The sequence below is a fragment of the Balaenoptera musculus genome, chromosome X (assembly GCF_009873245.2).
Source record: "Balaenoptera musculus isolate JJ_BM4_2016_0621 chromosome X, mBalMus1.pri.v3, whole genome shotgun sequence".
NCBI lineage: Eukaryota > Metazoa > Chordata > Mammalia > Artiodactyla > Balaenopteridae > Balaenoptera > Balaenoptera musculus.
The window spans coordinates 127,558,070-127,578,635 of NC_045806.1; the positions used below are offsets into that span (position 1 = coordinate 127,558,070).

The following is a 20,566-nucleotide window of genomic DNA, read 5'->3' on the forward strand; positions in this document are numbered from 1 at the left end:
CAATTGTAAGAATATGTACATTTTTCTGTGGGTCTCATTAAGCTAAGCTGTTTCCATTTTGAATGGAAAAAAATACAATTCATAATTTTCTGAATTGAGCCACCTATCAAAAAGCTTACTTCCTAACTCATTGATTCTTTCAGTCAGCAGCTGAAGGCAACGAATAAAGCAGCAGCCAGCAAGTGGGTAGCATCCAGGGCTACCAGGTGAAACTGGTGACTACAGTGATAGCGTGACTAGGGCCAGTCAGCAGCAAGGTCTCAGAGGACGTGACGTTTAAGCTGAGACTTAAGTGACAAGGAGTCAGTCATGCGCAGATCTTTGGGGGACGGTATTCCCAGCAGGGGGCCCAGCTAGCTCTGTGGCACGCCCAAATCTGAGCTGTTCAGGGAGCAGAAGGGAGGGCCGCTGTGGAGAACAGCTTGCTGGGGGGAGCGGGGGAGGTGACAGGAGATGGCGACTTGGACCAGGGCAGCAGCTGTGGGGTTGGAGAGGAGCAGACTCATCCAGAATCTGCTTTGCCGGGAGAGTCGGCAGGATGCCATGGGGTAGGTGTCAGGGCAGGAACCAAGGCTGGCGCTAGGGCAGAGGCCAGAGCACCTGGGAGCGGAGGAGTGTTGCTTCCTGAGATGGACAAGACTGGGGGAGGAATGGGTTTTGGGAACGCAGTCAGGAGCTCTCTTTGGGCCCTGGGGTAGGGGGGTCAGGGTACCTGTTAGACTGGGGATGGGGGTGCCAGGTAGCTTAGAGGATAGATCATTTATCTCCAAATGTGTTTGCTTTCCAAACTGCTGAATGTGTTTTTCTAAACTAGATCTTTTTCTGCCTAGCTTTAAGTTAACATCTAAATTTTTCATCACAGATTTAAGTAGATGCAAAGGATATAATTTCCCGTATATTGAAATTTGTGACACTTTAACACTCAAATCATCCAATTACATGAAGGCTCTCTTTGTCAGAAATTAAATCCGTTTTTCTACTTGAATTCTTATTTCCGTTCTGCTTCCCCAAATATATTTATGCATGAAAGCCTTTTGTTGACAGTTCTTTTCTGCAATAAAAATATGCATATACATTGACAGTTTTTAAAAATTTTCTTATGTCCATAGGCCTTGGAGCATTACAATTTGTTTTCTTCTAGATTGAGCTACAGTTATAATTATTAGCTCGTGTAGCATTGGTTAAGTACACTTAAAGCTAGAATGAGACAAGCTTCAGAACAAAATCTATTCGTATTTTAATGATGTAAGTGCCAAGAAACCTTGTTTACATAAATAAGGTGATGGGAAGGGAAAGAGTTTTGTTGTGGCAACATCATTCAATTCATTTGAATTCCTTCCCAGTTATAAGCCAAATATCACACAGTGATCTTTCATGTTAAGTTGTTGGTGGAAAATTATTTGTAAAGGGTTGACAGTTACATTAGGTTCTCTTTCAGTTTTGTTAAAAGAATTGGAAAACCCCTGACTTAAAAAAGAATTTGTTATCCAATCTTTTGAGTTCTGTAGTTTCTCAAGGCTGCTATGATTATTTCGAATTGTCCTTTCTGTTTTGACCCGGAGCTCTTACACTCCAGGGTGTTGCCCAACTGAAGGACCCGATGAGGGTGAGAGAGCGCCTTTCGGCAGTCAGTGACTGGGAGGCGATTATCAGGGAGACAGCGGGAAGTAGGCCCTGGGCCCTTTTGCTGGCAGACGGACATGGGAGTCAAGGATCTTGACGTTGAGACCAGCCACAGCCATGTGCCCCTTGGACGGTCTTTGTTTACCTCAAGATGTTCATTTTCTAGTTTGAAGCCTGCCAGGGTATGTGAGCCTGCCCTTCCAGCGGAGGTGAAGAATAGAGAGAGAGAAGCGTGGTTAGCATCAAGCACATCAGACTGACACAGTGGGACCATATGCTGGTTCCCTGTGGAGGGCGCAGATGAGGAGGAGTGTGGCCCGAGGCCCAGGACTCAGTCTAGGTGCGCCGCCCAGCAGAAGCGGCCTAGGCAGGGTCAGCAGCGTTCAGTGAGACGGCTGGTCTGTAGTGCTGGAGGCACCTGAGAGGCCAGGTACGATGCACACAGGGTCTGTAGTGCTGGAGGCACCTGAGAGGCCAGGTACGATGCAGACATGGTCTGTAGTGCTGGAGGCACCTGAGAGGTCAGGTACGATGCAGACAGGGTCTGTAGTGCCGGAGGCTCCTGAGAGGTCAGGTACGATGCAGGCAGGGTCTGTAGTGCTGGAGGCTCCTGAGAGGTCAGGTACGATGCAGGCAGGGTCTGTAGTGCCGGAGGCTCCTGAGAGGCCAGGTACGATGCAGACAGGGTCTATAGTGATGGAGGCTCCTGAGACGCCAGGTACGATGCAGGCAGGGTCTGTAGTGCTGGAGGCTCCTGAGAGGCCAGGTACGATTAGGCAGGGTCTGTAGTGCTGAAGTCTCTTGAGAGGCCAGGTACGATGCAGGCAGGGTCTGTAGTGCTGGAGGCTCCTGAGAGGCCAGGTACGATGCAGGCAGGGTCTGTAGTCCTGGAGGCTCCTGAGAGGTCAGGTACGATGCAGACAGGATCTGTAGTGCTGGAGGCTCATGAGAGGTCAGGTACGATGCAGGCAGGGTCTGTAGTCCTGGAGGCTCCTGAGAGGTCAGGTACGATGCAGGCAGGGTCTGTAATGCTGGAGGCTCCTGAGAGGCCAGGTAAGATGCAGACAGGTTCTGTAGTGCTGGAGGCTCCTGAGAGGCCAGGTAAGATGCAGACAGGTTCTGTAGTGCTGGAGGCTCCTGAGAGGTCAAGTACGATGCAGACACGGTCTGTAGTGCCGGAGGCTCCTGAGAGGTCAGGTACGATGCAGGCAGGGTCTGTAGTGCCGGAGGCTCCTGAGAGGTGAGGTACGATGCAGGCAGGGTCTGTAGTGCTGGAGGCTCCTGAGAGGCCAGATACGATGCAAGCAGGGTCTGTAGTGCTGGAGGCTCCTGAGAGGCCAGGTACGATGCAGACAGAGTCTGTAGTGCTGGAGTCTTCTGAGAGGCCAGGTAAGATGCAGGCAGGGTCTGTAGTGCTTGAGTCTTCTGAGAGGTCAGGTACGATGCAGGCAGGGTCTGTAGTGCTGGAGTCTTCTGAGAGCTCAGGTACGATGCAGGCAGGGTCTGTAGTGCCGGAGGCTCCTGAGAGGCCAGGTACGATGCAGACAGAGTCTGTAGTGCTGGAGGCTCCTGAGAGGTCAGGTACGATGCAGGCAGTGTCTGTAGTGCCGGAGGCTCCTGAGAGGTCAGGTACGATGCAGGCAGGGTCTCTAGTGCTGGAGGCTCCTGAGAGGTCAGGTACGATGCAGGCAGGGCCTGTACTGCCGGAGGCTCCTGAGAGGCCAGGTACGATGCAGACAGGGTCTGTAGTGCCGGAGGCTCCTGAGAGGTCAGGTACGATGCAGACAGGGTCTGTAGTGCCGGAGGCTCCTGAGAGGTCAGGTACGATGCAGACAGGGTCTGTAGTGCCGGAGGCACCTGAGAGGTCAGGTACGATGCAGACAGGGTCTGTAGTGCCGGAGGCTCCTGAGAGGTCAGGTACGATGCAGACAGGTTCTGTAGTGCTGGAGGCTCCTGAGAGGTCAGGTACGATGCAGGCATGGTCTGTAGTGCTGGAGGCTCCTGAGAGGTCAGGTACGATGCAGACACGGTCTGTAGTGCTGGAGGCTCCTGAGAGGCCAGGTACGATGCACACAGGGTCTGTAGTGCTGGAGTCTTCTGAGAGGCCAGGTACGATGCAGGCAGGGTCTGTAGTGCCGGAGGCTCCTGAGAGGCCAGGTACGATGCAGGCAGGGTCTGTAGTGCCCGAGGCTCCTGAGAGGCCAGGTACGATGCAGACAGGGTCTGTAGTGCCGGAGTCTCCTGAGAGGCCAGGTACGATGCAGGCAGGGTCTGTAGTGCTGGAGGCTCCTGAGAGGCCAGGTAAGATGCAGACAGGTTCTGTAGTGCCGGAGGCTCCTGAGAGGTCAGGTACGATGCAGACATGCTCTGTAGTGCTGGAGGCTCCTGAGAGGCCAGGTACGATGCAGGCAGGGTCTGTAGTGCTGGAGGCTCCTGAGAGGCCAGGTACGATGCAGGCAGTGTCTGTAGTGCTGGAGGCTCCTGAGAGGCCAGGTACGATGCAGGCAGGGTCTGTAGTGCTGGAGTCTTCTGAGAGGCCATGTACGATGCAGGCAGGGTCTGTAGTGCTGGAGGCTCCTGAGAGGCCAGGTACGATGCAGACAGGGTCTGTAGTGCTGGATGCTCCTGAGAGGTCAGGTACGATGCAGGCAGGGTCTGTAGTGCTGGAGGCTCCTGAGAGGTCAGGTACGATGCAGGCATGTTCTGTAGTCCTGGAGGATCCTGAGAGGTTAGGTACGATGCAGGCAGGGTCTGTAGTGCTGGAGGCTCCTGAGAGGTCAGGTACGATGCAGGCAGGGTCTGTAGTCCTGGAGGCTCCTGAGAGGTCAGGTACGATGCAGACAGGGTCTGTAGTGCTGGAGGCTCCTGAGAGGTCAGGTACCGTGCAGACAGGGTCTGTAGTGCTGGAAGGTCCTGAGAGGTCAGGTACGATGCAGGCAGTGTCTGTAGTGCTGGAATCTTCTGAGAGGCCCGGTACGATGCAGACAGGGTCTGTAGTGCTGGAGGCTCCTGAGAGGCCAGGTACGATGCAGGCAGGGTCTGTAGTGCTGGAGGCTCCTGAGAGGTCAGGTACGATGCAGGCAGGGTCTGTAGTGCTGGAGGCTCCTGAGAGGTCAGGTACGATGCAGGCAGGGTCTGTAGTGCTGGCGGTTCCTGAGAGGCCAGGTACGATGCAGACAGTGTCTGTAGTGCTGGAGTCTCCTGAGAGGCCAGGTACGATGCAGACAGGGTCTGTAGTGCTGGAGGCTCCTGAGAGATCAGGTACGATGCAGGCAGGGTCTGTAGTGCTGGAGGCTCCTGAGAGGTCAGGTACGATGCAGGCAGAGTCTGTAGTGCTGGAGGCTCCTGAGAGGTCAGGTACGATGCAGACAGGGTCTGTAGTGCCGGAGGCTCCTGAGAGATCAGGTACGATGCAGACAGTGTCTGTAGTGCTGGAGGCTCCTGAGAGGTCAGGTACGATGCAGGCAGGGTCTGTAGTGCTGGAGGCTCCTGAGAGGTCAGGTACGATGCAGGAAGTGTCTGTAGTGCTGGAGGCTCCTGAGAGGTCAGGTACGATGCAGACAGAGTCTGTAGTGCTGGAGGCTCCTGAGAGGCCAGGTACGATTCAGGCAGGGTCTGTAGTGCCGGAGGCTCCTGAGAGGCCAGGTACGATTCAGGCAGGGTCTGTAGTGCCGGAGGCTCCTGAGAGGCCAGGTACGATGCAGGCAGGGTCTGTAGTGCTGGAGGCTCCTGAGAGGTCAGGTACGATGCAGGCAGGGTCTGTAGTGCTGGAGGCTCCTGAGAGGTCAGGTACGTTGCAGGCACGGTCTGTAGTGCTGGAGGCTCCTGAGAGGTTAGGTACGATGCAGGCAGGGTCTGTAGTCCTGGAGGCTCCTGAGAGGTCAGGTACGATGCAGGCATGTTCTGTAGTCCTGGAGGCTCCTGAGAGGTCAGGTACGATGCAGACAGGGTCTGTAGTGCCGGAGGCACCTGAGAGGTCAGGTACGATGCAGGCAGTGTCTGTAGTGCTGAAGTCTTCTGAGAGGCCAGGTACGATGCAGGCAGGGTCTCTAGTGCTGGAGTCTTCTGAGAGGCCAGGTACGATGCAGACAGAGTCTGTAGTGCTGGAGGCTCCTGAGAGGTCAGGTACGATGCAGGCAGTGTCTGTAGTGCTGGAGTCTTCTGAGAGGCCAGGTACGATGCAGACACGGTCTGTAGTGCTGGAGGCTCCTGAGAGATCAGGTACGATGCAGGCAGGGTCTGTAGTACTGGAGGCTCCTGAGAGGCCAGGTACGATGCAGAGAGGGTCTGTAGTGCTGGAGGCTCCTGAGAGGTCAGGTACGACGCAGACAGGGTCTGTAGTGCTGGAGGCTCCTGAGAGGTCAGGTACGACGCAGACAGGGTCTGTAGTGCTGGAGGCTCCTGAGAGGTCAGGTACGACGCAGACAGGGTCTGTAGTGCTGGAGGCTCCTGAGAGGTCAGGTACGATGCAGACAGGGTCTGTAATGCTGGAGGCTCCTGAGAGGTCAGGTACGATGCAGGCAGGGTCTGTAGTGCTGGCGGTTCCTGAGAGGTCAGGTACGATGCAGACATTGTCTGTAGTGCTGGAGTCTCCTGAGAGGCCAGGTACGATGCAGACAGGGTCTGTAGTGCTGGAGGCTCCTGAGAGATCAGGTACGATGCAGGCAGGGTCTGTAGTGCTGGAGGCTCCTGAGAGGTCAGGTACGATGCAGGCAGGGTCTGTAGTGCTGGAGGCTCCTGAGAGGTCAGGTACGTTGCAGGCATGGTCTGTAGTGCTGGAGGCTCCTGAGAGGTCAGGTACGATGCAGACAGAGTCTGTAGTGCTGGAGGCTCCTGAGGGGTCAGGTACGATGCAGACAGGGTCTGTAGTTCCGGAGGCACCTGAGAGGTCAGGTACGATGCAGACAGGGTCTGTAGTGCCGGAGGCACCTGAGAGGTCAGGTACGATGCAGGCAGTGTCTGTAGTGCTGGAGTCTTCTGAGAGGCCAGGTACGATGCAGGCAGGGTCTGTAGTGCTGGAGTCTTCTGAGAGGCCAGGTACGATGCAGGCAGGGTCTGTAGTGCTGGAGGCTCCTGAGAGGTCAGGTACGATGCAGGCAGTGTCTGTAGTGCTGGAGTCTTCTGAGAGGCCAGGTACGATGCAGACACGGTCTGTAGTGCTGGAGGCTCCTGAGAGATCAGGTACGATGCAGGCAGGGTCTGTAGTACTGGAGGCTCCTGAGAGGCCAGGTACGATGCAGAGAGGGTCTGTAGTGCTGGAGGCTCCTGAGAGGTCAGGTACGACGCAGACAGGGTTTGTAGTGCTGGAGGCTCCTGAGAGGTCAGGTACGACGCAGACAGGGTCTGTAGTGCCGGAGGCTCCTGAGAGGTCAGGTACGATGCAGGCAGGGTCTGTAGTGCCGGAGGCTCCTGAGAGATCAGGTACGATGCAGACAGGGTCTGTACTGCTGGAGGCTCCTGAGAGGTCAGGTACGACGCAGACAGTGTCTGTAGTGCTGGAGGCTCCTGAGAGATCAGGTACGATGCAGACAGGGTCTGTAATGCTGGAGGCTCCTGAGAGGTCAGGTACGATGCAGACAGGGTCTGTAGTGCTGGAGGCTCCTGAGAGATCAGGTACGATGCAGGCAGGGTCTGTAGTGCTGGAGGCTCCTGAGAGGTCAGGTACGATGCAGACAGGTTCTGTAGTGCTGGAGGCTCCTGAGAGGTCAGGTACGATGCAGGCATGGTCTGTAGTGCCGGAGGCTCCTGATAGGTTAGGTGCGATGCAGACAGGGTCTGTAGTGCCGGAGGCTCCTGAGAGGCCAGGTACGATGCAGGCAGGGTCTGTAGTGCCGGAGACTCCTGAGAGGTCAGATACGATGCAGACAGAGTCTGTAGTGCCGGAGGCTCCTGAGGGGTCAGGTACGATGCAGACAGGGTCTGTAGTGCCGGAGGCTCCTGAGAGGTCAGGTACGATGCAGACAGGGTCTGTAGTGCCGGAGGCTCCTGAGAGGCCAGGTACGATGCAGGCAGTGTCTGTAGTGCCGGAGGCTCCTGAGAGGCCAGGTACGATTCAGGCAGGGTCTGTAGTGCCGGAGGCTCCTGAGAGGCCAGGTACGATGCAGGCAGGGTCTGTAGTGCTGGAGGCTCCTGAGAGGTCAGGTACGATGCAGGCAGGGTCTGTAGTGCTGGAGGCTCCTGAGAGGTCAGGTACGTTGCAGGCACGGTCTGTAGTGCTGGAGGCTCCTGAGAGGTTAGGTACGATGCAGGCAGGGTCTGCAATCCTGGAGGCTCCTGAGAGGTCAGGTACGATGCAGGCATGTTCTGTAGTCCTGGAGGCTCCTGAGAGTTCAGGTACGATGCAGACAGGGTCTGTAGTGCCGGAGGCACCTGAGAGGTCAGGTACGATGCAGGCAGTGTCTGTAGTGCTGGAGTCTTCTGAGAGGCCAGGTACGATGCAGGCAGGGTCTGTAGTGCTGGAGTCTTCTGAGAGGCCAGGTACGATGCAGACAGAGTCTGTAGTGCTGGAGGCTCCTGAGAGGTCAGGTACGATGCAGACAGTGTCTGTAGTGCTGGAGGCTCCTGAGAGGTCAGGTACGATGCAGGCAGGGTCTGTAGTGCTGGAGGCTCCTGAGAGGTCAGGTACGATGCAGGAAGTGTCTGTAGTGCTGGAGGCTCCTGAGAGGTCAGGTACGATGCAGACAGAGTCTGTAGTGCTGGAGGCTCCTGAGAGGCCAGGTACGATTCAGGCAGGGTCTGTAGTGCCGGAGGCTCCTGAGAGGCCAGGTACGATTCAGGCAGGGTCTGTAGTGCCGGAGGCTCCTGACAGGCCAGGTACGATGCAGGCAGGGTCTGTAGTGCTGGAGGCTCCTGAGAGGTCAGGTACGATGCAGGCAGGGTCTGTAGTGCTGGAGGCTCCTGAGAGGTCAGGTACGATGCAGGCATGTTCTGTAGTCCTGGAGGCTCCTGAGAGGTCAGGTACGATGCAGACAGGGTCTGTAGTGCCGGAGGCACCTGAGAGGTCAGGTACGATGCAGGCAGTGTCTGTAGTGCTGGAGTCTTCTGAGAGGCTAGGTACGATGCAGGCAGGGTCTGTAGTGCTGGAGTCTTCTGAGAGGCCAGGTACGATGCAGACAGAGTCTGTAGTGCTGGAGGCTCCTGAGAGGTCAGGTACGATGCAGGCAGTGTCTGTAGTGCTGGAGTCTTCTGAGAGGCCAGGTATGATGCAGACACTGTCTGTAGTGCTAGAGGCTCCTGAGAGATCAGGTACGATGCAGGCAGGGTCTGTAGTACTGGAGGCTCCTGAGAGGCCAGGTACGATGCAGAGAGGGTCTGTAGTGCTGGAGGCTCCTGAGAGGTCAGGTACGACGCAGACAGGGTCTGTAGTGCTGGAGGCTCCTGAGAGATCAGGTACGATGCAGGCAGGGTCTGTAATGCTGGAGGCTCCTGAGAGGCCAGGTACGATGCAGACAGGGTCTGTAGTGCTGGAGGCTCCTGAGAGATCAGGTACGATGCAGGCAGGGTCTGTAGTGCTGGAGGCTCCTGAGAGGTCAGGTACGATGCAGGCAGGGTCTGTAGTGCTGGCGGTTCCTGAGAGGTGAGGTACGATGCAGACAGTGTCTGTAGTGCTGGAGTCTCCTGAGAGGCCAGGTACGATGCAGACAGGGTCTGTAGTGCTGGAGGCTCCTGAGAGATCAGGTACGATGCAGGCAGGGTCTGTAGTGCTGGAGGCTCCTGAGAGGTCAGGTACGATGCAGGCAGGGTCTGTAGTGCTGGAGGCTCCTGAGAGGTCAGGTACGTTGCAGGCATGGTCTGTAGTGCTGGAGGCTCCTGAGAGGTCAGGTACGATGCAGACAGGGTCTGTAGTGCCGGAGGCTCCTGAGAGGCCAGGTACGATGCAGGCAGTGTCTGTAGTGCCGGAGGCTCCTGAGAGGTCAGGTACGATGCAGACAGGGTCTGTAGTGCCGGAGGCTCCTGAGAGGTCAGGTACGATGCAGACAGGGTCTGTAGTTCCGGAGGCACCTGAGAGGCCAGGTACGATGCAGACAGAGTCTGTAGTGCTAGAGGCTCCTGAGAGGTCAGGTACGATGCAGGCAGTGTCTGTAGTGCTGGAGTCTTCTGAGAGGCCAGGTACGATGCAGACAGGGTCTGTAGTGCTGGAGGCTCCTGAGAGATCAGGTACGATGCAGACAGTGTCTGTAGTGCTGGAGGCTCCTGAGAGGTCAGGTACGATGCAGGCAGGGACTGTAGTGCTGGAGGCTCCTGAGAGGTCAGGTACGATGCAGGAAGTGTCTGTAGTGCTCGAGGCTCCTGAGAGGTCAGGTACGATGCAGACAGAGTCTGTAGTGCTGGAGGCTCCTGAGAGGCCAGGTACGATTCAGGCAGGGTCTGTAGTGCCGGAGGCTCCTGAGAGGCCAGGTACGATTCAGGCAGGGTCTGTAGTGCCGGAGGCTCCTGAGAGGCCAGGTACGATGCAGGCAGGGTCTGTAGTGCTGGAGGCTCCTGAGAGGTCAGGTACGATGCAGGCAGGGTCTGTAGTGCTGGAGGCTCCTGAGAGGTCAGGTACGTTGCAGGCACGGTCTGTAGTGCTGGAGGCTCCTGAGAGGTTAGGTACGATGCAGGCAGGGTCTGCAGTCCTGGAGGCTCCTGAGAGGTCAGGTACGATGCAGGCATGTTCTGTAGTCCTGGAGGCTCCTGAGAGTTCAGGTACGATGCAGACAGGGTCTGTAGTGCCGGAGGCACCTGAGAGGTCAGGTACGATGCAGGCAGTGTCTGTAGTGCTGGAGTCTTCTGAGAGGCCAGGTACGATGCAGGCAGGGTCTGTAGTGCTGGAGTCTTCTGAGAGGCCAGGTACGATGCAGACAGAGTCTGTAGTGCTGGAGGCTCCTGAGAGGTCAGGTACGATGCAGGCAGTGTCTGTAGTGCTGGAGTCTTCTGAGAGGCCAGGTACGATGCAGACACGGTCTGTAGTGCTGGAGGCTCCTGAGAGATCAGGTACGATGCAGGCAGGGTCTGTAGTACTGGAGGCTCCTGAGAGGCCAGGTACGACGCAGAGAGGGTCTGTAGTGCTGGAGGCTCCTGAGAGGTCAGGTACGACGCAGACAGGGTCTGTAGTGCTGGAGGCTCCTGAGAGGTCAGGTACGACGCAGACAGGGTCTGTAGTGCTGGAGGCTCCTGAGAGATCAGGTACGATGCAGACAGGGTCTGTAGTGCTGGAGGCTCCTGAGAGATCAGGTACGATGCAGGCAGGGTCTGTAGTGCTGGAGGCTCCTGAGAGGTCAGGTACGATGCAGACAGGTTCTGTAGTGCTGGAGGCTCCTGAGAGGTCAGGTACGATGCAGGCATGGTCTGTAGTGCTGGAGGCTCCTGATAGGTTAGGTGCGATGCAGACAGGGTCTGTAGTGCCGGAGGCTCCTGAGAGGTCAGGTACGATGCAGGAAGTGTCTGTAGTGCCGGAGGCTCCTGAGAGGCCAGGTACGATGCAGGCAGGGTCTGTAGTGCCGGAGGCACCTGAGAGGTCAGGTACGATGCAGGCAGGGTCTGTAGTGCCGGAGGCACCTGAGAGGCCAGGTACGATGCAGACAAGGTCTGTAGTGCCGGAGGCACCTGAGAGGCCAGGTACGATGCAGACAGGGTCTGTAGTGCCGGAGGCTCCTGAGAGGCCAGGTACGATGCAGGCAGGGTCTGTAGTGCCGGAGGCTCCTGAGAGGCCAGGTACGATGCAGGCAGGGTCTGTAGTGCCGGAGGCTCCTGAGAGGCCAGGTACGATGCAGGCAGGGTCTGTAGTGCCGGAGGCTCCTGAGAGGCCAGGTACGATGCAGGCAGGGTCTGTAGTGCCGGAGGCTCCTGAGAGGCCAGGTAGGATGCAGGCAGGGTCTGTAGTGCCGGAGGCTCCTGAGAGGCCAGGTACGATGCAGACAGGGTCAGGTGTCCTCTCCGTTTGGCAGCTTCTGGGTCCCTCACAGGGAATGGCAGCCTAGATGAAGGGAAACGGGCAGAAAGTGGGAAATTAGGAAGTGTGCAAAGTTTCCTGTGAAGGAGAACATAGACGAAGGGCAGCATCTGGCACGGGAAGACAAGGTGAAAGTGAGGGGGGAAGATGGAAGATAGTAGCACACACTTCAGTGATCAGAGAGGGAGAAACTGAGGGAACATGGGAGGGGAGGGAATGATTGCACATTCAGAGATGCCCTTGAGGAAGCAGGAGAAGGCTGAGGTTCAGCAGGGTGGGCAAGTGGGCCTCAAGTAGGTACCGGTCTGCCCCGTCTCCTACTGACACGGCGGGGACGTGGGGACGGGATGGGAGAGCCTCCGTTGTTTGCCTCTCTTCCCCAGGACATGCGCAGGGGAAGCATGCGAAGGGGCAGGGAGAGAGGGGACAGAAGGTAGGGGAAGAGAATAGGAAGGAGACCCACGGTGACTGCAGGGCAGCCTTGAGTGTCTCGAGCTTCCACATCTTGGATTTGAAGGAGCAGGGTCAGCACTGCAGCTCCTCTTTTGTGGCAGCATTCAGGGGACACCGTGGATTTGCCAGGTTTGGGGTTTTCCCAGGTAGGTGCCTGGGGGAGGGGTGGCAAGGTGAGAGGGTGCAGAGTAGAGGTTTCCCTGAGATCCCCACACTCTGTGCTGGGGAACGGAAGGGGCAGTGGTGTCCGGGAGTGTTCTGATTCACCTGCTTTGTGTTGCAGGTGAGCGTGGCTCTGGGATGCGCCACCCGTGGTCGGACTGTTACTTTTGTTTGCACCTTCGCTGCCTTTTTGAGCCGAGCATTTGATCAGATCCGGATGGGAGCCATCTCTCAAAGCAACATCAACCTCATTGGGTCCCACTGCGGGGTATCCATAGGTATGAGTTCTCAATGCCGTCATTTTAATCGCCTTCCTCCTTTACAGAGAAAGATTAGCCTGTAAGAGGTTGAACTGCCAGCGTGCTTAAGGTTCCATAATGTTTGATTATCATAACCTCCGTTTTGAAAAAAGCCATGTCATGTTTTAGAAGTTCCAGACACTCTGGGTAACTTTTGAGCCGATCTCTTGGTATTACTGAAAAGTGCCCATTTTTTCTGTCATCGAGAAATAATTATCTGTCCTGAGTGCCTCTTCTTTGTCAAGCCACGTACTAGGTAGAGATTGGGTCACCCTGGCATCACCGAATTGTTTACTGCTCTCTGGTCGCCTTAGTCTAAGTGGGGACAAGCTGCATGGGCACAGCAAAGTGAGCAGCACAGCCTGCCAGGGCTCCCCCGGCCCGAGCAGCCTGCTTGGACAGAATGGGAAACCTCGAGGCGCCCAACACGTGGGCATTAACCGTGGATGGGCTACATGGAAGCTGGGGGGAACACGGGAGCCGGGAGGAGGACCGAGGCGTGTGTTAGCAGTGGATAGAAAATCGGGCGAGTCTGTGAGAACCTGAAGAAGGATTTCAGCGTTGCTGACAGGAGGAGTCTCAGACGGCAGGAACAGCAGAACCCCAGTCCCCGGGGGTTTCTTGCCTGGGAAACGTCCGGGATGACAGAAATGGGGAGTCTAGAGAGACGGGGCACCTGACATTCCTGTGGCGGGGCAGGTCAAGGTAGATGTGGCAGCTAACGCTTGCTGCCAGAATGCTGGAGGGGAGGGCTGGACGTGCGTGTTTGGGTGTCGTCTTGGGGACTTCCTGGGAGAGCAAGACTGGCTAAGAAGTCTCTGGATGGCCAGATGCAGGGGAAGAGAGCAAGGAGGGAGGAGGGCCTGGACAGGGGTCCGGGGTCTCTGCCTGGGGCTGGGTGAGGAGTAAGTTTTAGACTCAGCTGAGCGGAGAAGTGGCTCTAGGTCCAGCCCAGAGGAGCCGGGGTTCTGAGGAGAGACAGTGGTCCCAGGCCAGGCGGTGTACGCGGCGACAGTTCCCTTCCTAGCTGGAAGAGCTAGGCCGCCCTGGTGTACATCGGGCTTTCTCTTTGCACAGAGTCTCTTTCCCCCCCCCCACACGAAGGCCCTCTGAGTTCCAGCAGCACCCCGAGGGCACCCCAAAGGCTATGTTCTGTGATTCTCAGCTACTTTGAAGGCCATGAGAAATGAATGAGACCATTTGAGTCTGAAAACTTTAGTCTCTTGATGGAGAAGGTAGAAGAGCAGAGAAGAAATGACAGAGTCTGAGGGGGCCTCCTAGGGAGAAGTGCACAGGGCCAGAGACCTGGTGCTCGGGGACGAGTGTTGGGTCGCTCAGGGCAGCAGCGCTAGGACCGTGTGCCAGGGGTTGGCGAGGCTTGGGGCCGAGAAGAGGCCTGTGCCGTGTTGCTTGCAGCGTCGGTTGGGAGCCTCAGGCGGGGCGTGGCAGTGACCTGCGCTGCGCTGGCGGCCACCCCGGTGGCACGCGTGCTTGGCTGACGGGGCGGGCTCACCTTTCCATTGGGCTGTGGCTTTGCTTTCTCAGGTGAAGACGGCCCCTCCCAGATGGCCCTGGAGGATCTGGCCATGTTCCGAGCGGTTCCGAACTGCACGATTTTCTATCCGAGCGATGCCATCTCAACGGAGCACGCCGTGCTCCTGGCGGCCAACACCGAGGTATCCGTAAGGGGGCACTGGCGCCGACAGAAAACATTGCTGGGCTCTGATGCTGCTTTGGTACTGATAGCTTGATTTTTTTTTCCCCATTTTTTTCTCAGCATAAAGAAAATAGATATTCGTTATAGGAAATTTGGTTGTAGGATTCCTTTTAAAAGTAGAACCATTGCCCCAGAAAAGGGTGATGAACCACGAAGAACATGAATACATTCGCATTGTAAAAAGCAGTGCAGAAGAATTTCGAACCCCTGACGACCTGTATCGGGTGGGACTTGGGTCAAGAAGAGGGGGTGCTCTGGGGCTCTGAGACAGGGAGCCCTTGGCAGGGCCACGGAAGTGGGTCCCAGCGACAAGCCATCATGTGCTGGCCTTAGACACAGCCCGTGCAGCTGCCACCTCGTGATATCAGAAAACTGGACAGTTGCCAGTGGGAGGCCACTGCAGACAAACCCTGGGGTCCCCAGCCCTGTCCCGCCCTCAGAAACAGCTTAGAAGGCTACAAGTCTGGCTTCTGCCCTGCCTGCCCCTCCTGAAGTCTCACCCAGGGGCATCAGATGGACACAACCTAACTCCTGTCCAGAACCCAGCCGCAGCAGAGGCTAGGGGACAGAATCTTTACCTTTCTAACCGTTCTAGCTAGCGGCCGCCAGACTCACCTCACCCTCCAGGCCTGCACGCACCCATGCCCCTGCACAGGCAAACCTGGGCACAGTTGGGGTGGGTTGTACGAGTTCCGTTCCAAGCATTTCCAACGTGTTAGAGACATGAGTTTCTTTTACTTTTTTCCTTTAAACCTAAGTGGCCTCACACATTGTTCTGGATTTTTCTACGTGCTATATCCGGGACATTGTTCTATGTCCTTGCATGTACAGTGCAATCTCGTGTGCTGCAGGATCTTATTTGTGGGAAGTTCAAAAGAGACAAAGCTGTGGTGACGGAAATCAGAATAGAGGTTGCTTCTTGGGTGGGGAGAGTGACAGGAGAGAGGCATGAGGGAACTTTCTGGGCAGGTGCAAATGCTGTCCAGACTCAGGAGATGGTTACATGGTGTATAACTTATCAGAATTCGGGGCGTGCTCCACTTAAGTAAATTTTACCTTGTAAAAATACACCGAATAGAACTAGTTCATAACATGTAAATGAACAAAAGGAATCAGTGTTCCTAAATTAATGTATGGGTTTATCATGTACGATTTAAATATGTATGTAAATTAACAAATACTAGACATTTGAGTATTCATTTACATTCCTGTTTATATGTTCAAGGTGATAAAAAACGTATTTACATCTTTTTATTGGAGAAATAGTCATTTTATATTCCGGTGTCTAAGGTACTTCTAAGGATGGAGCATTCATTACAAGCTGTTGTGACAAAAGTTGTTTCCCATGTGTTTTAGGCTTTCTAGTCAAGGTGAGTCAGCGCTCCTGCTCCACGTTTATGTTCTGTGGAGACACAACAGATCGATTTATATTTGAGAAAGCTTTCCTAAACGGGTGAGCAGGACAGTGTGGAGAGCTCGTCACAGGGCACCCAGCAGGGTCCTTCGTAGTAACCTGACCCCGTGACAGTTGGCCCTCACTCCAGAAGGCACATTTTGTTTTTAGTACAAAGAATTGTTAGGTCCTCCCCCGCTTCTTTTTGAGGTTTATTAGTTGGAAATTTAGTTTGATTTTCTAAACTGTGGCTCTGGTGTTCATTTACACCCTAGGGGATGTGCTACATTCGGACCAGTCGGCCAGCAACTGCAGTTATTTACACCGTATACGAAAACTTTGAGGTTGGACGGGCCAAGGTAAGGCCTTAAGTTCTCCAGTGTCTTCCAGCATCAGTTCACGTGGAGAGCACTGTTCTTAAAGCCAGCGCTAGAGACATCCACAGTTGACGCTTCATTCTTTCTTTGCACTAGTTTAAAAAAAATTCATGACCTTTGCCTGCTTTTCTTCAGGAAGGAACATTCTGCCAATATCAGCCTGAACTGAACTTTTCTCCTTTCTGAAAGGAGTCTCTTTGTTGAGCCCTTAAAGATAAGCTGGTAACAACTTGAAGGCTTTTGAGTTGCTTTGCTGTACCTTATCACAGCCTCAAGCTAAACAAAATAATAGAACCCATTTCAGATGAATAGTATATCTGTTAGGTTCTGGTTGTGCAGGTCCAAGGCCAGGAATATAACAAATATGAACCATCTTGCCTCTGGCCATTGTGTGATCCTGCGGTTGGTTTTGCACATGGATTGTGGCCTCGCCCCCAGGCCTGCTGATAAAGGCTGGCGTTGCAAGGTGCCTCCTATCTCCTGTATCCTTGAGAAAGCCCTAGAAGCACAGATTGTTAGCAGCCAGCCATGTTTTGTAGATGAGGGCCAGAGAAGGTGTTCAGGAAGACCAGGATTCAAGCCCCTACGGCAGCTCGACGTCTGTGTGCCTGCCTGTCCGAGCTGCGCGTGCAGAAAACCAGCAGCGTCTGTGGAGAAAACAAGTGACTGCCCACCACCTAGAGAGCAGGGCTTACAGACATTTGGCCGCGTTTTCTTCCTGGCTTTTTCTATATACACGTATATATATATGTGTATATCTTAGTTGAGATCATACTGCATAGGAAAGTTTTATGTCCTGTCTTTATCTTATAAGCCTTTTAGAACGTCATTAATACTCTCCTTAAGTATGTGAAAGACTGATAGCCACTCTTGAAGAGCAATAGGTGACTTCCAACGTGATTGCTAAGGGCTAGGCTGCCCCAGAATTCACAGTGGCTAGTGCTCAGAATGAGTGAGTGAGCGCTGGGTGGCTTTAGTGCCACAGTAGAGCAGGCGTACCCAGAGCAGTTAATAGTCCCCCATAGTTCCATTCTGCTGAATGGAAAAGCTGTATTATTCACTTCAGTGTGAACTACACGTTCACACTATTGTTCCCTGGACTCCCACGTTTAACTCAAAGCCATATGTTTGCCTCCGGGGGTGGTGGGGAGTGTGTCTTGGTGATAGTTATATGGTTTTCAAAGCTTTCTCATATCTCTCTTCTTTTTTTCCCCCCCCCCTGATGTTTGTCCTGTCCTGACAAAATGAAGTAAACTTCCTGATGTGAGTTAAAACGTGTGTGATAATATGCATGTCATGGATAATTCAAGGGCTGGATTTGCAAAGGGGGACGTAGGTGTGTGTATGTATGTGTGTATATGTATGTATCTATACATGTATATTTGTGTGTGTGTGTGTGTGTGTGTGTGTGTATGAAAACACTAGAACATTCTCGAAGAATGGGGGTGAGTGGTTTGAAGCCCTGAATATCTGTAGTCAGCAATGGTTCTTAAGCCACAGGAAAAGCTATACAGAGGAATGCAATGCAGACTTCCAGATGCCTTTGGTTGGGTGACTTTGGAGGAAACAAAACGATGGAAAAAAGAGCAGAGAACCCTGTCTGCTTACAGAATAGCGGGTGGTTGGGAGCATGGGCTTTGAAGTCAGATGGGCCTGGCTGCTGGTCTCAGCCCTGCCCTGGGCGAGTTCCTCCTGTTCTGAGATTTGCTTTCCACAGCCACAGAAGGGGCCCGCTAATGCATGGGCTTCACAGGGCACTTGGGCATGCACCTCGAAAATGCCCCCAAATGGTCCCCATTCGCGTGTTCGTGATTGGAGTCCAGTCTGTGTGAGTGCCCCAGCAAGATGTTCACGCAGCCCAGAGGTGGCGCCTTTGCAGACCCCTTGGTGGGCGTGAGTCCGTGCTCTGGAGCAGATGGGCTGTACAACTCGCTTCTGGCCTTCAGCCTTTCACATCCCAGTTGGAAATGCACCTGCTTTGCTAAAGGGTCATTTTGCATACGTATTGTAAAAGAACTTAGTAATTTGGCATCGTGAATCATGAGGAAAAGTAGGTGAATTTGTTAAACAAACATGAAGTGGGGCTTATTAAAAAGAATATGTCCTTGTTGGTCAGTGTGCTGACTCGGCCTTTTTTATAGTGAGCTAGTAAGGAGTGGAATTGGTAGGCTCAGGAGAGCAGTGGAGCAGAGTGTCCTCCACTTTGAGACACACTCTGTGTGTAGTAAGCACAGCATTTTTGTTTTGTGGGTGCAACACCAGGTCGTCCGCAACGGTGTCAACGACAAGCTCACAGTTGTTGGAGCTGGAGTGACCTTGCATGAAGCCTTAGCAGCCGCCGATGATCTTTCTAAGCAAGAAGGTCAGTTGGTTGTTGCTGAATGCTGAAGTTCAAGCTGGGAGTGGTGGGACTTGGGCTGCCTGTGTGCCCCAGTCTGTCTTTTATGCTAAGTCTGCTTCATACACCAAGCTGGTTATCTCTGTTCTCCAGATATCTCTATCCGCGTCATCGACCTGTTTACTGTTAAACCCCTGGATGCAGCCACCATCATCTCCAACGCAAAAGCCACGGGCGGCCAGATTATCACAGTGGAGGACCACTCTTCAGAAGGTGTGTGCAGGCCTTGGGGACCACTTTGAAAGTCTGCTTTGGTGCAGCGTGTTTCTGTTTTCCTTGACCAGAGGTGTGCCATGATCGTGGGCGGCACCTCCAGCCAACCACTCACCCAGCAACCTGTATTACTTGCTCTTTGCGACGGTATGGGTATAGGGTCTCTTGCCCGCCTGCACTGGCTGGCTAAGGGTTGGGGCCGTGCCCATCCTCGTTTGTGTGTGCTCAGCGCAGTGTGCAGTGCCTGGTCCCCGGGTAGCTGGCTCAGTGGCAGTGCAGAGGAGTGTCTAACTTGGCATTGTGAGGGGAGGCGTCATAAGAAGCTTCACAGTTGCTCTTGAGTATTGAATGATTAATAGTTTGCCCCCCACAGAAAAATGGCAATAGTGCCTTGCAAGCAGAGAACACAGCAAATGCAGGAAAAGTGTGGCCAGGGAGAGGGGGCTGGGCAGTGTTTGGCCAGGGAAGGTCAGGTGGGGCAGAGGAGGGAGTGGGGAGCTTCATGTGTTTGCGTGTCAGGGGCCCCAAGAGCACCCCCGTGATCTGCAGGAAAGCACTCCAGTGCCCTCCCGGCTGAGGTTGATGGCAGGGAAAGGGCACACGCCAGCACCCCCAAGGACAGAAGACACGGGTCGGGGGTGGAGAGCCCCACCCCTTCGGCTTCCTCTCTCCCTCCCATGAGGGGCCAGCCGAGCACTCTCCCTTCCCCGGCAGTCACAGATGCCGCCCTGGGGACCCAGGGAGCCCACTCGAGACTCAGCGCCCCGGGTTTCATTGAGGGCTGGTCGCAGCCCGGCACGTGCCAAACTTCCCGGTTCCCAGGGGAAAGCAGGTGTGCCCCATAAACCACCCTGTGGTGCCAGAGTCCAGGCACAGGGACCACCCTTATCAGTAGGGAAAGTGTCTCGTCGATGCAGGGCACTCGCACCAGCCCACTGCCCGGGCACCACCCCAGGGGCAGCCTTGCCAGCTGGCCCTTCCGAAGCCGGCATCCAGTTCGTAGGTTCCTGACAGCTTTGAGAATCTGAGTTCCACAGACGCCTGCATCCGTGGAGCCCCAGTGGAAAGAGCCCCTGCCATAAGTGAGGCTGGGAGCAATTTGGAGACTCGCACTTTTGAACGAGAACGCTTCTGGTCAGTCGGGGAATGGTTGTTTATGAATCAACAGCCAGTGAAAAATATCTTTCCCTGGGAACCACAAATTCAAAGGCGTCTATGTGATGGGGTTTTAAGGCTGACTAGCTGTTTCCAGAACAGAGCCTGATGTCCCTTGCTTCCCCAGGTGGCATCGGGGAGGCTGTTTGTGCAGCGGTGTCCATGGAGCCTGACATCCTGGTCCATCAGCTGGCAGTGTCAGGAGTGCCTCGGAGCGGAAGGCCGAGTGAGCTGCTCAGTATGTTTGGAATCAGTGCCAGACACATCATAATGGCTGTGAAGTGTGTCTTAATGAATTAAAATAGCTGTTGGGGGCTTCCCTGGTGGCGCAGTGGTTGGGAATCCGCCTGCCAATGCAGGGCACACGGGTTCGTGCCCCGGTCTGGGGAGATCCCACATGCCGCGGAGCGGCTAGGCCCGTGAGCCACAACTACTGAGCCTGCGCGTCTGGAGCCTGTGCTCCGCAACGGGAGAGGCCGCGATAGTGAGAGGCCTGCGCACCGCGATGAAGAGTGGCCCCGCTCGCCGCAACTAGAGAAAGACGAGGACCCAACACAGCCAAAGATAAAAATAAATAAAATAAATAAATTAAAAAAAAGAAAAGAAAAGAAAAGAAGTTGTAGCACTGAGTGCAACTCTTTAAAAAAAAAAAAATAGGGCTTCCCTGGTGGCGCAGTGGTTGAGAATCTGCCTGCCAGTGCGGGGGACACGGGTTCGAGCCCTGGTCTGGGAGGATCCCACGTGCCGCGGAGCAGCTGGGCCCGTGAGCCACAACTACTGAGCCTGCGCGTCTGGAGCCTGTGCTCCGCAACAACAGAGGCCGCGATAGTGAGAGGCCCACGCAC

General features: G+C 54.8%; 1 protein-coding gene across 1 annotated transcript in view; it reads left to right on the plus strand.

Moving 5' to 3' along the window:
• Nucleotides 1-20,023, plus strand: part of TKTL1 (transketolase like 1) — a 37,820-nt gene extending 17,797 nt beyond the window's left edge. Inside the window, 6 exon segments of the mRNA XM_036839134.1 lie at nucleotides 12,291-12,447; nucleotides 14,014-14,144; nucleotides 15,854-15,937; nucleotides 18,218-18,317; nucleotides 18,447-18,566; nucleotides 19,849-20,023. Of these exon segments, the coding sequence (XP_036695029.1) occupies nucleotides 12,291-12,447; nucleotides 14,014-14,144; nucleotides 15,854-15,937; nucleotides 18,218-18,317; nucleotides 18,447-18,566; nucleotides 19,849-20,021 (765 nt within the window). The 3' untranslated portion in view covers nucleotides 20,022-20,023.
• Nucleotides 20,024-20,566: the final 543 nt, after the last annotated feature.